The following is a 14,749-nucleotide window of genomic DNA, read 5'->3' as shown; positions in this document are numbered from 1 at the left end:
CATTTGATGGTTTTGGCTCCTTTGTCAAAAATCAAGTGCCCATATGTGTGTGGGTTCATTTCTGAGTCTTCAATCCTGTTCCACTGGTCTATCTGTGTGTCTCTGTACCAATACCATGCAGTTTTTATCACTATTGCTCTGTAATACTGCTTGAGTTCAGGGATAGTGATTCCCCCTGAAGTCCTTTTATTGTTGAGGATAGTTTTAGCTATCCTGGGTTTTTTGTTATTCCAGATGAATTTGCAAATTGTTCTGTCTAACTCTTTGAAGAATTGGATTGGTATTTTGATGGGGATTGCATTGAATCTGTAGATCGCTTTTGGTAAAATGGCCATTTTTACTATATTAACCCTGCCAGTCCATGAGCATGGGAGATCTTTCCATCTTCCGAGACCTTCTTCAATTTCTTTCTTCAGAGTCTTGAAGTTCTTATTGTACATATCTTTTACTTGCTTGGTTAAAGTCACACCGACGTACTTTATATTATTTGTGTCTATTATGAAGGGTGTCGTTTCCCTAATTTCTTTCTCGGCTTGTTTCTCTTTTGTGTAGAGGAAGGCTACTGATTTATTTGAGTTAATTTTATACCCAGCCAATTTGCTGAAGTTGTTTATCAGCTTTAGTAGTTCTCTGGAGGAACTTTTGGGATCACTTAAATATAGTATCATATCATCTGCAAATAGTTATATTTTGACTTCTTCTTTTCCGTTCTGTATCCCCTTGACCTCGTTTTGTTGTCTGATTTCTCTGGCTAGAACTTCAAGAACTCTATTGAATAAGTAGGGAGAGGGTGACAGAAGACCTCATACCAATATTATCCAAACTATTCCACAAAATTGAAAGAGATGGAGCACTACCTAATTCCTTCTCTGAAGCCACAATTACTCTTATACCTAAACCACACAAAGACCCAACAAAGAAAGAGCACTTCAGACCAATTTCACTTATGAATATCAACACAAAACTACTCAATAAAATTCTGGCCACCCGAATCCAAGAGTACATCAAAACAATCATCCACCATGATCAAGTAGGCTTCATCCCAGGCATGCAGGGATGGTTTAATATACGGAAAACCATCAACGTGATCCATTATATAAACAAACTGAAGGAACAAAACCACATGATCATTTCATTAGATGCTGAGAAAGCATTTGACAAAATTTAACACCCCTTCAGGATAAAAGTCCTGGAAAGAATAGGAATTCAAGGCCCATACCAAAACATAGTAAAAGCCATATACAGCAAACCAGTTGCTAACATTAAACTAAATGGAGAGAAACTTGAAGCAATCCTACTAAAATCAGGGACTAGACAAGGTTTGCAAGAAAAAATTCTTGAGTATTTTTGCATCGATATTGATAAGGGAAATTGGTGTGAAGTTCTCTTTCTTTGTTGAGTCTTTGTATGGTTTAGGTATACGAGTAATTGTAGCTTCATAGGAGGAATTCAGTAGCACTCCATCTGTTTAAATTTTGTGGAATGGTTTGGATACTATTAGTATGAGGTTTTCTATGAAGGTCTGGTAGAATTCTGCACTGGACCCATCTGGACCTGGGCTCTTTTTTTTAGGAGACTTTGATGACTGCTTCTATTACTTTAGGAGTTAGTGGTTTGTTTAAATGGTTTATCTATTCCTGATTTAACTTTAGTACCTGATGTCTTTCTAGGAAATTGTCCATTTCCTGTAGATTTTCAAGTTTTTGTGAATATAGGCTTTTGTAGTAGGATCTGATTTTTTTTTGAATTTCCTATGATTCTGTTGTTATGTCTCCCTTGTCATTTCTGATTTTTTTTTTTTTTTTTTTTGGACACACACTCCGTGTCCTCTGGTTAGTCTGGCTAAGGGTTTTATCTCTCTTGCTGATGTTCTCAAAGAACCAGCTTTCAGTTCTGTTGTTTCCTTGTATAGTCCTATTTGTTTCTACTTGGTTGATTTCAGCTCTGAGTTTGATTATTTCCTGCCTTCTACTCCTCCTGTCTGTATTTGATTATTTTTGTTCTAGAGCTTTTAGGTGTGCTGTCAAGCTGCTGATATATGCTGTCTCCTGTTTCTTTCTGCAGGCACTCAGAACTATGGGTTTTACTCTTAGCAAAGCTTTCATTGATTCCCATAAGTTTGGGTATGTTGTACCTTCATTTTCATTAAATTCTAAAACATCTTTAATTTCTTTCTTTATTTCATCCTTGACCCGGTTGTCATTGAGTAGATCATAGTTCAACTTCCACGTATATGTGGGCCTTGTTTCCTATTGTTATTGAAGACCAGCTTTAGCTCGTGGTGGTCTGATAGGACGCATGGGATTATTTCTGTCTTTCTGTATCTGTTGAGGCCTGTTTTATGAACGATTATGAGGTCAACCTTGGAGAAAGTACCATGAGGTTGTGAGAAGAAGGTATATCCTTTTGTTTCAGGATAGAATGTTCTATAATTATGTGTTAAGTCCATTTGGTTCATGATTTCTCGTAGTCTGTCTATGACTCTGATAAATTTGTTTCCATGAACTGTCCATTAATGAGAGTGGAGTGTTGAAATCTTTTACTATTATTGTGTGAGGTGCAATGCGTGCTTTGCTTTTAATAAGGTTTCTTTTATGTGTGAAGGTGTCCTTTACTTGGAGCATAGATATTTAGGATTGAGAGTTCATCTTGGTGGATTTTTCCTTTGATGAATATGAAGCTTCCTTATCTTTTTTGATAACTTTTGGTTAAAAATCTATTTCATTCAATATTAGAATAGCTACTCCGGTTGTTTCTTCAGACCATTTGCTTGAAAAGTTGTTTTCCAGCCTTTTACCCCGAGGTAGTGTCTGTCTTTGTCTCCCAGGTGTGTTTCCTGTAGGCAGGAAAATGCTGGATCCTCATTGCTTATCCAGTTTGTTAATCTGTGTCTTTTTATTGGGGAATTGAGTCCATTAATGTTGAGAGATATTGAGGAATAGTGATAGTTGTTTCCTGTTATAATCATATTTGGAGATGAGATTATGTTTGTGTGCTTGTCTTCTCTTTGTTTTGTTGCAAAATAATTAGTTTCTTGCTTTTTCTAGGGTGTAGCTTGCCTGCTTCTGTTGGGCATTACCATTTATTATCCTTTGTAGTGCTGGATTTGTAGAAAGATATTGTATAAATTTGATTCTGTCATGGAACATCTTGGTTTCTCCATCAATGTTAATTGAGAGTTTCTGTATATAATAACCTGGGCTGGCATTTGTGTTCTATTAGGGTCAGTATGACATCTGTCTAGGATCTTCTGGCTTTCATAGTCTCTGGTGAGAATTTTGATATAATTCTGATAGGTCTGCCTTTATATGTTACTTGATCTTTTTCCCTTACTGCTTTTAATATTTTTGGTTGTTTTGTGCATTTGGTGTTTTGACTGTTATGTGACAGGAAGAATTTCTTTTCTGGCCCAATATATTTGGCGTTCTGTAGGCTTCTTGTATGTTTTTGGGCATCTCTTTCTTTAGGTTAGGGATGTTTTCTTCTATGATTTTTTTGAAGTTATTTACTTGTCCTTTGAGCTGGGAGTCTTCACTCTCTTCTATATCTATTATCATCAGGGTTGATCTTCTCATTGTGTCCTGGATTTCCTGTATGTTTTGGACCAGTAGTTTTATCCGTTTTATATTATCTTTGACAGTTGTGTCGATGTTTTCTATGGAATATTCTGCTCCTGAGATTCTCTCTTCTATCTCTTGTATTCTGTTGGTGATGCTTGTATCTACAGCTCCTTGTCTCTTCCACTGGTTTTCTATATGCAGGGATGTCTCCCTTTTTGCTTTCTTTTTTGCTTCTATTCACATTTTTAATTCCTTTACCCGTTTGATTGTGTTTTCCTGTAATTCTATCCCTGATTGTTTTGATTCTTCTCTATAGGCTTTTGGTGTTTATTTGTGTTTTCCTGCATTTCTCTAAGGGAGTTCTCTTTGTCTTTCTTGAAGTCCTCCATCGCCATAATCAAATGTGATTTAACCTCTTGATCTTTATTTTCTGGTGTGTTTGGATATTCAGTATTTCTTTGCTTGGAGATTTGAGCTCCTTTGATGCCATGTTGTCTTAGTTTCTGTTGCTTCGGTTCCTGCACTTGCCTCTCACCATTATTTTGCTCTGGTGTTACCTTGTTCTGCTATTTCTAACAGTGGCTAGACCGTCCTATAGGCTTATGTGTCAGGAGTGCTGTAGACCTGTTTTCCCGTTTTCTTTCAGCCAGTTATGGGGACAGAGTGTTCTGCTTTCAGGCATGTAGTCATTTCTGTTACTGGTCTTCAGCCATTCTTGTAGGCATATGTCCTGAGTCCACCAGGCAGGTCACTTGGAGCAGAAATGTCGGTTTTACCTCTGTTCTTGGGCCTGAATTCTCTCCGTGATGCTTGGTTTCAGCTCTCTGTGAGGGCAGCAACCAGAAGGGCCTGCCCTGCCTTCTCTTGGGTCCCTGTGCACAGGGGACCCAGATTTCACTAGGAATTTTCCTCTAAAGTCAGAAATGTGGCCAGAAAGTAGTCTCCCCTGGCTTCCCAGGCGTGTCTGCCCCTCTGAATGTCTAGCTCTCCCTCCCACTGGATTTGGGTGCAGGGAGCTGTTTGACAGGGTCCCTTCAGATCTGGGTACAGTCTGAACCTCAGAGGACCTGCAGCTTGAGTGCCCCGATCTTCCTGTTCCTATAGGCCCTATACAGTTTGCTCTTGGGGCAGGGATATGGGCAAGGGTGGACAGTACTCGCTGTCTCTCCTGCCCTGTAGTCTCAGGAGTGTCCACCTATTTGGGCGATGAGATCTCTCTCCCATGGGGTTTGGGAGCAAGGAGCCAATAAATTTTTTTTAAATAACTGGAAGAGATATGTTGAGTATTCTCCATAGAAAGCAACAATACAAGTTTGAAGTGTTGAATATACTAATCACCCTGATTTGATAATCACATATTATATTCAAGTTTTTTAAAAAACCATACCATACCTCAGATACTTGTATATTTATTCTCATACTTAATATAATCAGAATTTTCTTAATAGTGATTTTATAATGTAAATATACTTAGTAACAATTAGTTGTGTAATAATGTGGTTGAAAATATGTTACGTGAGTTTTTCTCACTAAACCTGAAAAATGATCTTGAAATCTAAAATAGATTTAATTTATAAATTCTAATATTCATTAAAATAAGTGTATTAATATTTTTTGACATTAAGTGATTCAATATTTTGAAAATGTATATTATTTTTTTCATATTATTTTGTACCAATTTTTTTTCTTTTTTGGCAGGAGGGTGATGCAGGTTCTAGACTGGGTTTCTCTGTGTAGCCTTGCCACTTCTGTAATACCCTATGTAGAATAGGCTCGCCTGGAACTCATAGACCCATCTGCCTCTACCTCTTGAATGTTGGGATTAAAGGCTCTACTACCTGGGTTTATTTCCATTTTAAGAAGGCTATTTTAAATAAAATATTGTTAAACTGGATGAAAAAAGAAACTCAAAGTAAATTTTAATTTAAATGTGTCTAGTAGCATTTTAACTGTTTATTTCTGAGAACTGAAGACTAGATAAAGCTGTTGATTCCCCAGAGATTTTGTGTGCCAGTGTTACTCCTTCAACCTAGCTGCTTTTTGTATAAAACCTTAGAATATAGAAGAAAGAATAACCTATATCAAAAGAGCTATCATAAAAGCATGAGAAATCTTTGATATACCTAAGCCTAATGTACGCTGTAATTTCATTTTCCCAGTAGCCTCTTACATAAAAGACAACACACAGGCATGGAATCAAAGTATAGAAAGTTTTATTGAAGTTTGTTTCTCCTCTTCTCAACATTGTCCCACAAAGCAGTTCCTCTTCTTCCTCAAAGCCATACTTGAGTAGCAAAGGTCCATGCTTGCTAGTATTTGACAAATCATTTTTATATCAAAGCAATTTCAATGTTGTGAAGGATTAGAAAAACAAACAAAACTGCATTTGTACTAGTGTTTTCTGCAGGTACAAGAAAAGATCTGGGGGCTAGGGAAGCTTCTACACTTAAAATAGCAAAAGCTAGACAAAAAGTTTGATTTTCTTTAAATTCCCCTGAATGCTCTATTTGCAAGGTAAATTCAAGTTGGTATAGGAAAAAATTATATAATAACCTGGATATATTGTTTTTAGACATAACTTGAAACTGTTAAGAAATAGGGTTGTTAGATATCTAGTAAAAGTCAAGTATATACCAGCAAGGAAGAATGAATCTCCCAGAGACCACAATTGGATGTCTGGTGAGGAAAAAAAAAACAGACATTTAAATATAGAGCATAGGAAAGATGCCAGGAAGGTAAGATTCCCTCCATGAATGGATCCATCTTGAGAGCATCCAAATTCATTTGTCTGAAGGGAGAGAGCCTGAACTGAGAATCCCCAGCAGTGAAATCCCTTTTCCAATGTAACCTCCTAGGGAAATGCTTCCTCACGATCACCATGAATGACATAAAAAGGCCTATGGCATTGTGGTTCCTATTGGGGTAGCAGGCCACATTTCCAGTTGTCACAGGTATCTTCACAGGTTGCACAGGTTGTTGTTATTGTTGTTGTTGTTGTACTGTCGTGGTAGGTATGAACAAGGTAAGATTAAAGAGTCATTTAGTCTTGGGCCATGCTTTCAGAAAGCTCCTAAGAGTGGACAATATGTGGAAGGGTTAGAGTGTTTGCAAGGAGGATTTGAGAGGACATTGTATGAAACTATGAAATGAAACCTTGATTACAACTGAGCTCATATTTAAGAGAGTGCCTGAGTCTTAGATTTAACTTGACCCTTACACGTTTGAAATGTATTAGATATTAAAAATATTGTTATTTTGATGATGGACTGAATACATTTTATATTATAAGATAGTTATGTAACTAGAGTCAAAAGTAGAAGATAAGTGCTTATAAGTGATTATGATTGGCTGTTATGTTTACAAGAGATGGGTATGCAGGAATTGCTACCGATTGATAGCTTGATGGAGCCTAAAATCATCTAGGAAACAAAATTTTGGGCATGCCTTTGAAGAATTATGTATACTAGATTAATTAAGGTTATAAAAAAATATTCTGGTGTCACCAGTCCTTTTCCTGGGATAAAAAGCATACTGAGAACTAGTAGTCTTTGTTCTCAGCTTTCTGACCGTGGAGGCAGTGCGACAAGCCACCACCTGTTTCTACTATCATTCCCTTCTGTTGTGTACTGCATCTCCAGTACTAACTTCTCAGAGTTAGACTTCACTGAGGAATTTTAGAGACATTAGTGGGTTTAAAATAAATGCCAAATACTGACAAGTAAACTCTTATGTGAGAATTTGATATCTGGTAAATGAAATCTATCTCCACAACTAACTGACTCATCCACTATTAAGTGTCAGTGGCTAGCAAGTTGTTATTATCAGATCAAATATAACATTGCTTCCAGTTCATAGAAAACTAAAAGCAAATTATTTTTATTGGAAAATATGGGTTGCAAATTAAGAGAATTACTTTCATTTAATAACATAAACATATACACATATAATGGTTAATTATGGAAAGTTCCCACCTAGGTTGATTTTAAGAGGCACTGCAAGAAGTCCACATAAACCAAATTACCATATACATTTAACATGAATATAATATTATTTGTCAGTTATACTTCAAGGTATATAACTGAAAATATATTTAAATTATCATTATTCTGTATTAGATGAAGATTTCTGTTACTCTGTATTTTCTCAAGTAATATTAAAGGGAATAATGGTATAGAAATCTTCCCAAAATATTTAATAGTGAAGTTGCAGGTGAAAGAGTACTACCAGTTTCTGTAATATATATTGGATTATCTGTGGTCCATGAGAAATCAAGTATTCTACTTTCAGTTGTAATTTAATTCTGATTTGTGGAAATAACAGAAATGTGTTCTGAACATAGCTTTTCTCATTTCTAAAATTTTCATGGAAAATAGGAATGAGTGAAGGATTTGAAGCATATCGCTAATGTTTACCTTTATTCAATTGGATCGCAAATACTAGTGTTTAAAAAGCTATTGGGAATCTTTGCGTTTTTGGAAAGTTTGAAAATGAAGAAAAATCTATTCAATAATAGCAATGAATTTTGTCTAATTTAGTGGTGAGATCACCACCAAATTTTGGATAGTTTTTCCAATAAATGCCTGATGCTCAGATACTTTTAACTTATTACAGTTATAGTATAGTAATCCCTTTGGAACTTGAGAGGTTTTTATTATAATTATTTTGTTAATACCATAGATTACAAGGAATAGCATGCCATTTGAGCCTGAGTACACTTACATGTTCTTCATCATTGGTCAAACATTTGAACAATGCATATAGAATGATGTTGTGGCATGAGTCTGAAAGCCTAGTACTTCAACAGTAGAGGAAGTAGAATCAGACTTCAAAGTTATCTTCTTCTACATAGATAGTTTACCCTGGGACACATTCATGAGGCTCTTTATAAAAAGTGGGAGGGAAGGAAAAAAGTAAGGAAGAGAGGAAGGGAGAGAGAAAGGGAGGGAGGGAGGGATGGAGGGAGGGATGGAGGGAGAGAAGCAAAGCAGGGCAAGGGAAGGAAAACTGAGTAATGCCATAATATCAGATTTCTATTTATTAGTACATAAAACAGTGTTTTTCATAGTTGCTCATGTAGAAATAAGACACAATTCACAGTTATTTTTAAACCAAATGGATATATTTTATAATGCTTTGTTTCATTTCTGTTGCTATGATAAAATACTTGAGTAAAAGCAACTTAGGAATGAAAAATATTTATTTCAGCTTATAATAATGGATTAGTCATTATTGTTGATAATTCAAGGCAGGAACACCAAATTGCTACTCACATTATATCTATAGCCAAGAGCTGAGAGAAAGGAGTATACGCATACATTACTCAAACACAGATTAGGACTCTAGTAAAAGAAGGGTATCTGCCATAGTTAACCACATCAGTTAATGTAACTAAAATATTTCTATGCGCAGAGATAGTCCCATAGCCAATCCAGTGTAGATACTCTTCCCTGAATGGGCCACACTACCAAAGGAAACCATCATACCTATTATTCATGAAAACCATATTTTAAAAATAAGAGCATAGTTTTGTTTTTCTTCAAATTGTTATATTATATTTCAAAAATTTAAAAATGATATATTTCTTTTCCTTAGATGTGCCGCCTGAAAGATGGATCGTGAATTTTGACTCAGACCTTCTTGATGGCCTTGTGTTTGCTACACAGCTAGCAGCATACTGCCCATTTTTGGTAAGAGTTACTTCATTGTCCAGTGGTAGTCTTCTGAATAACAATAGTTATTGGTTATGATTTTCTGTCAACTGCCTTTTTAAATGCCTTAGTAGTGACTCAAAAACATTAATGCTTACCATTGACTTGTTGTTTATACGTAAGTGTTGATACATTATTCTGTTTCACATGCTAAAATCCAAATTATCCTTTGTGGTACTATAAAGAAAACCTAAGGGGCTGGGGATTTAGCTCAGTGGTAGAGCGCTTACCTAGGAAGCGCAAGGCCCTGGGTTCGGTCCCCAGCTCCGAAAAAAAAAAAAAAAGAACCAAAAAAAAAAAAAAAGAAAACCTACATTTATCTGTTTTTATTCCCTTAATTAAAACTCTATTTGCTTTAACTTCCAGATTGAGTCTTATTTTATAAATATGTACACACGACCAAAACGTCCAGAACAGTTTTTGCACAATTGCTTGATTATTATAAACAGTCTTCGTGAAATTGGATTTGATTTAAACATACAGGTCAGTACCTTCATATCTAAGTGCTTTCAAAGTTTATGCATTTTATTTCTTTAATTTGCTCATTTATACTATCCATGTGCTTACATATTTTAAATTTAATTTGAAACATGTTTTCTGAGTTGAACTATGGAAATTCAGATATGCCTACCAATTAATGCTCTGGATACTTAAAAACTAAGTAATTGTTTGATATTATATATAATTGTACTGTTTTAGAATCAGTTTTAGAATCTGGACATGAAAAAAATTTATTTTGGAATAAAACTGTATACATACACACACACACACACACACACACACACACACATTGACCTGAAAGTAAGGTTTCTTTTTGGCATTTCATACCAAATTTTCACTGACAATAATAAAAAATACATGCTATGTTCTTATGTTCTGTACCCTCTGTTACTTGGTAGGAGAGATAGAATATACAATTTGTTACTTAATCAGTATGTAGATTACATGAATCATTGAAATATATGTGCATTATAAAAAATGGTCATATGTAGATAAATATTAATAGGAATGTTAAAATGTAACAGGAGTCAGATGAAGGAAGAAATCACTGTGATCAAATCTATTCTACCTAACATTGTAAATACCAGCTGTCTTAGTTGATTCAATTGGATATGGATTAGTCAAAAAGAGACATCATTTTTTATTGTTGCCTCAAGAAAATGGTGTGAACCAACAAGGGAGAGAGAGAGAAAAAGTCTGGGAATAAAATACCAACTAAGAATTTGTTCTGTAGATAGATTTGCCTTCTTCTTTTTTTTTTTATTAACTTGAGTATTTCTTATATATTTTTCGAGTGTTGTTCCCTTTCCCGGTTTCCGGGCAAACATCCCCCTCCCCCCTCCCTTCCTTATGGGTGTTCCCCTCCCAACCCTCCCCCCATTGCCGCCCTCCCCCCAACAGTCTAGTTCACTGGGGGTTCAGTCTTAGCAGGACCCAGGGCTTCCCCTTCCACTGGTGCTCTTACTAGGATATTCATTGCTACCTATGAGGTCAGAGTCCAGGGTCAGTCCATATATAGTCTTTATGTAGTGGTTTAGTCCCTGGAAGCTCTGGTTGCTTGGCATTGTTGTACATATGGGGTCTCGAGCCCCTTCAAACTCTACCAGGTCTTTCTCTGATTCCTTCAACGGGGGTCCTATTCTCAGTTCAGTGGTTTACTGCTGGCATTCGCCTCTGTATTTGCTGTATTCTGGCTGTGTCTCTCAGAAGCGATCTACATCCGGCTCCTGTCGGTCTGTAATTCTTTGCTTCATCCATCTTGTCTATTTGGGTGGCTGTATATGTATGGGCCACATGTGGGGCAGGCTCTGAAGGTGTTCCTTCAGTCACTGTTTTAATCTTTGCCTTTCTATTCCCTGCCAAGGGTATTCTTGCTCCCCTTTTAAAGAAGGAGTGAAGCATTCACATTTTGATCATCCGTCTTCAGTTTCATTTGTTCTAGGCATCTAGGGTAATTCAAGCATTTGGGCTAATAGCCACTTATTAATGAATGCATACCATGTTAGTCTTTCTGTAATTGGGTTAGCTCACTCAGGATGATATTTTCCAGTTCCAACCATTTGCCTATGAATTTCATAAAGTCATTGTTTTTGATAGCTGAGTAATATTCCATTGTGTAGATGTACCACATTTTCTGTATCCATTCCTCTGTTGAAGGGCATCTGGGTTCTTTCCAGCTTCTGGCTATTATAAATAAGGCTGCGATGAACATAGTGGAGCACGTGTCTTTTTTATATGTTGTGGCATCTTTTGGGTATATGCCCAAGAGAGGTATAGCTGGATCCTCAGGCACTTCAATGTCCAATTTTCTGAAGAACCTCCAAACTGATTTCCAGAATGGTTGTACCAGTCTCCAATCCCACCAACAATGGAGGAGTGTTCCTCTTTCTCCTTATCCTCTCCAGCATCTGCTGTCACCTGAGTTTTTGATCTTAGCCATTCTCACTACTGTGAGGTGAAATCTCAGGGTTGTTTTGATTTGCATTTCCCTTATGACTAAAGATGGTGAACATTTCTTTAGGTGTTTCTCAGCCATTCGGCATTCCTCAGCTGTGAATTCTTTGTTTAGCTCTCAACTCCAATTTTAATAGGGTTATTTGTCTCCCTGCGGTCTACCTTCTTGAGTTCTTTGTATATTTTGGATATAAGGCCTCTATCTGTTGTAGGATTGGTAAAGATCTTTTCCCAATCTGTTGGTTGCCGTTTTGTCCTAACCACAGTGTCCTTTGCCTTACAGAAGCTTTGCAGTTTTATGAAATCCCATTTGTCAATTCTTGATCTTAGAGCATAAGCCATTGGTGTTTTGTTCAGGAAATTTTTTCCAGTGCCCATGTGTTCCAGATGCTTCCCTAGTTTTTCTTCTATTAGTTTGAGTGTGTCTGGTTTGATGTGGAGGTCCTTGATCCACTTGGACTTAAAGCTTTGTACGGGGTGATAAGCATGGATCAATCTGCATTCTTCTACATGTTGACCTGCAGTTGAACCAGCACCATTTGCTGAAAATGCTATCTTTTTTCCATTGGATGGTTTTGGCTCCTTTGTCAAAAATCAAGTGACCATAGGTGTGTGGGTTCATTTCTGGGTCTTCAATTCTATTCCATTAGTCTATCTGTCAGTCTCTGTACCAATACCATGCTGTTTTTATCACTATTGGTCTGTAATACTGCTTGAGTTCAGGGATAGTGATTCCCCCTGAAGTCCTTTTATTGTTGAGGATAGCTTTAGCTATCCTGGGTTTTTTGTTATTCCAGATGAATTTGTAAATTGTTCTGTCTAACTCTTTGAAGAATTGGATTGGTATTTTGATGGGGATTGCATTGAATCTGTAGATCGCTTTTGGTAAAATGGCCATTTTTACTATATTAACCCTGCCAATCCATGAGCATGGGAGATCTTTCCATCTTCTGAGGTCTTCTTCAATTTCTTTCTTCAGAGGCTTGAAGTTCTTATTGTACAAACCTTTTACTTGCTTGGTTAAAGTCACACCGAAGTACTTTATATTATTTGGGTCTATTATGAAGGGTGTCGTTTCCCTAATTTCTTTCTCGGCTTGTTTCTCTTTTGTGTAGAGGAAGGCTACTGATTTATTTGAGTTAATTTTATACCCAGCCACTTTGCTGAAGTTGTTTATCAGCTTTAGTAGTTCTCTGGTGGAACTTTGGGATCACTTAAATATACTATCATATCATCTGCAAACAGTGATATTTTGACTTCTTCTTTTCCGTTCTTTATCCCCTTGACCTCGTTTTGTTGTCTGATTGCTCTGGCTAGAACTTCAAGAACTATATTGATTAAGTAGGGAGAGAGTGGGCAGCCTTGTCTAGTCCCTGATTTTAGTGGGATTGCTTCAAGTTTCTCTCCATTTAGTTTAATGTTAGCAACTGGTTTGCTGTATATGACTTTTACTATGTTTAGGTATGGGCCTTGAATTCCTATTCTTTCCAGGACTTTTATCATGAAGGGGTGTTGAATTTTGTCAAATGCTTTCTCAGCATCTAATGAAATTATCATGTGGTTTTGTTCTTTCAGTTTGTTTATATAATGGATCACGTTGATGATTTTCCGTATATTAAACAATCCCTGCATGCCTGGGAAGAAGCCTACTTGATCATGGTAGATGATTGTTTTGATGTACTCTTGGATTCGGGTGGCCAGAATTTTATTGAGTATTTTTGTGTTGATATTCATAAGGGAAATTAGTCTGAAGTTCTCTTTCTTTGTTGGGTCTTTGTGTGGTTTAGGTATAAGAGTAATTGTGGCTTCATAGAAGGAATTCGGTAGGGATCCATCTGTTTCAATTTTGTGGAATAGTTTGGATAATATTGGTATGAGGTCTTCTATGAAGGTTTGATAGAATTCTGCACTAAACCCGTCTGGACCTGGCTTCTTTTTCGTTGGGAGACCTTTAATGACTGCTTCTATTTCCTTAGGAGTTACGGGGTTGTTTAACTGGTTTATCTGTTCCTGATTTAACTTTGGTACCTGGTATCTGTCTAGGAAATTGTCCATTTCCTGAAGATTTTCAAGTTTTGTTGAATATAGGCTTTTATAGTAAGATCTGATGATTTTTTGAATTTCCGCAGAATCTGTAGTTATGTCTCCCTTTTTATTTCTGATTTTGTTAATTTGGAAACACTGTCTGTGTCCTCTTGTTAGTCTGGCTAAGGGTTTATCTATTTGTTGATTTTCTCAAAGAACCAACTTTTGGTTCTGTTGATTCTTTCTATGGTCCTTTTTGTTTCTACTTGGTTGATTTCAGCTCTGAGTTTGATTATTTCCTGCCTTCTACTCCTCCTGGTTGTATTTGCTTCTTTTTATTCTAGAGCTTTTAGGTGTGCTGTCAAGCTGCTGACATATGCTCTTTCCTGTTTCTTTCTACAGGCACTCAGCGCTATGAGTTTTCCTCTTAGCACAGCTTTCATTGTGTCCCATAAGTTTGGGTATGTTGTACCTTCATTTTCATTAAATTCTAAAAAGGTTTTAATTTCTTTTTTTAATTCTTCCTTGACCAGGTTATCATTGAGTTCAATTTCCACATGTATGTGGGCATTCTTCCCTTATTTTTATTGAAGACTAGCTTTAGGCCGTGGTCGTCTGATAGCACGCATGGGATTATTTCTATCTTTCTGTACCTGTTGAGGCCCCTTTTTAACCAATTATATGGTCATTTTTGGAGAAAGTACCATGAGGAGCTTAGAAGAAGTTATATCCTTTTGCTTTAGGATAGAATGTTCTATAAATATCCGTTAAGTCCATTTGGCTCATGAGTTCTCTTAGTCTGTCTACGTCTCTGTTTAATTTCTGTTTCCATGATCTGTCCATTGATGAGAGTGGGGTGTTGAAATCTCCTACTATTATTGTGTGAGGTGCAATGTGTGTTTTGAGCTTTAGTAAGGTTTCTTTTACATATGTAGCTGCCCTTGTATTTGGGGCATAGATATTTAGGATTGAGAGTTAATCTTGGTGGATTTTTCCTTTAAT

The 14,749-nt window shown here is 36.5% G+C and overlaps 1 protein-coding gene across 1 annotated transcript in view; it reads left to right on the top strand.

The window, feature by feature from the left end:
• The window catches only part of Cfap47 (cilia and flagella associated protein 47), a 344,640-nt gene that overhangs the window by 162,247 nt on the left and 167,644 nt on the right, over positions 1 to 14,749 (top strand). Inside the window, exons 34-35 of the mRNA XM_087600976.1 lie at positions 9,153 to 9,247; positions 9,635 to 9,751. Of these exons, the coding sequence (XP_087457102.1) occupies positions 9,153 to 9,247; positions 9,635 to 9,751 (212 nt within the window). The remainder of the gene's footprint in view (positions 1 to 9,152; positions 9,248 to 9,634; positions 9,752 to 14,749) is intronic.

The sequence above is a fragment of the Rattus norvegicus genome, chromosome X (assembly GCF_021556685.1).
Source record: "Rattus norvegicus strain SHRSP/BbbUtx chromosome X, alternate assembly SHRSP_T2T, whole genome shotgun sequence".
NCBI classification, from domain to species: Eukaryota; Metazoa; Chordata; class Mammalia; order Rodentia; family Muridae; genus Rattus; species Rattus norvegicus.
Note: the sequence above shows the minus strand (reverse complement) of the source record. Positions and strands in the feature narration are given on the sequence as shown.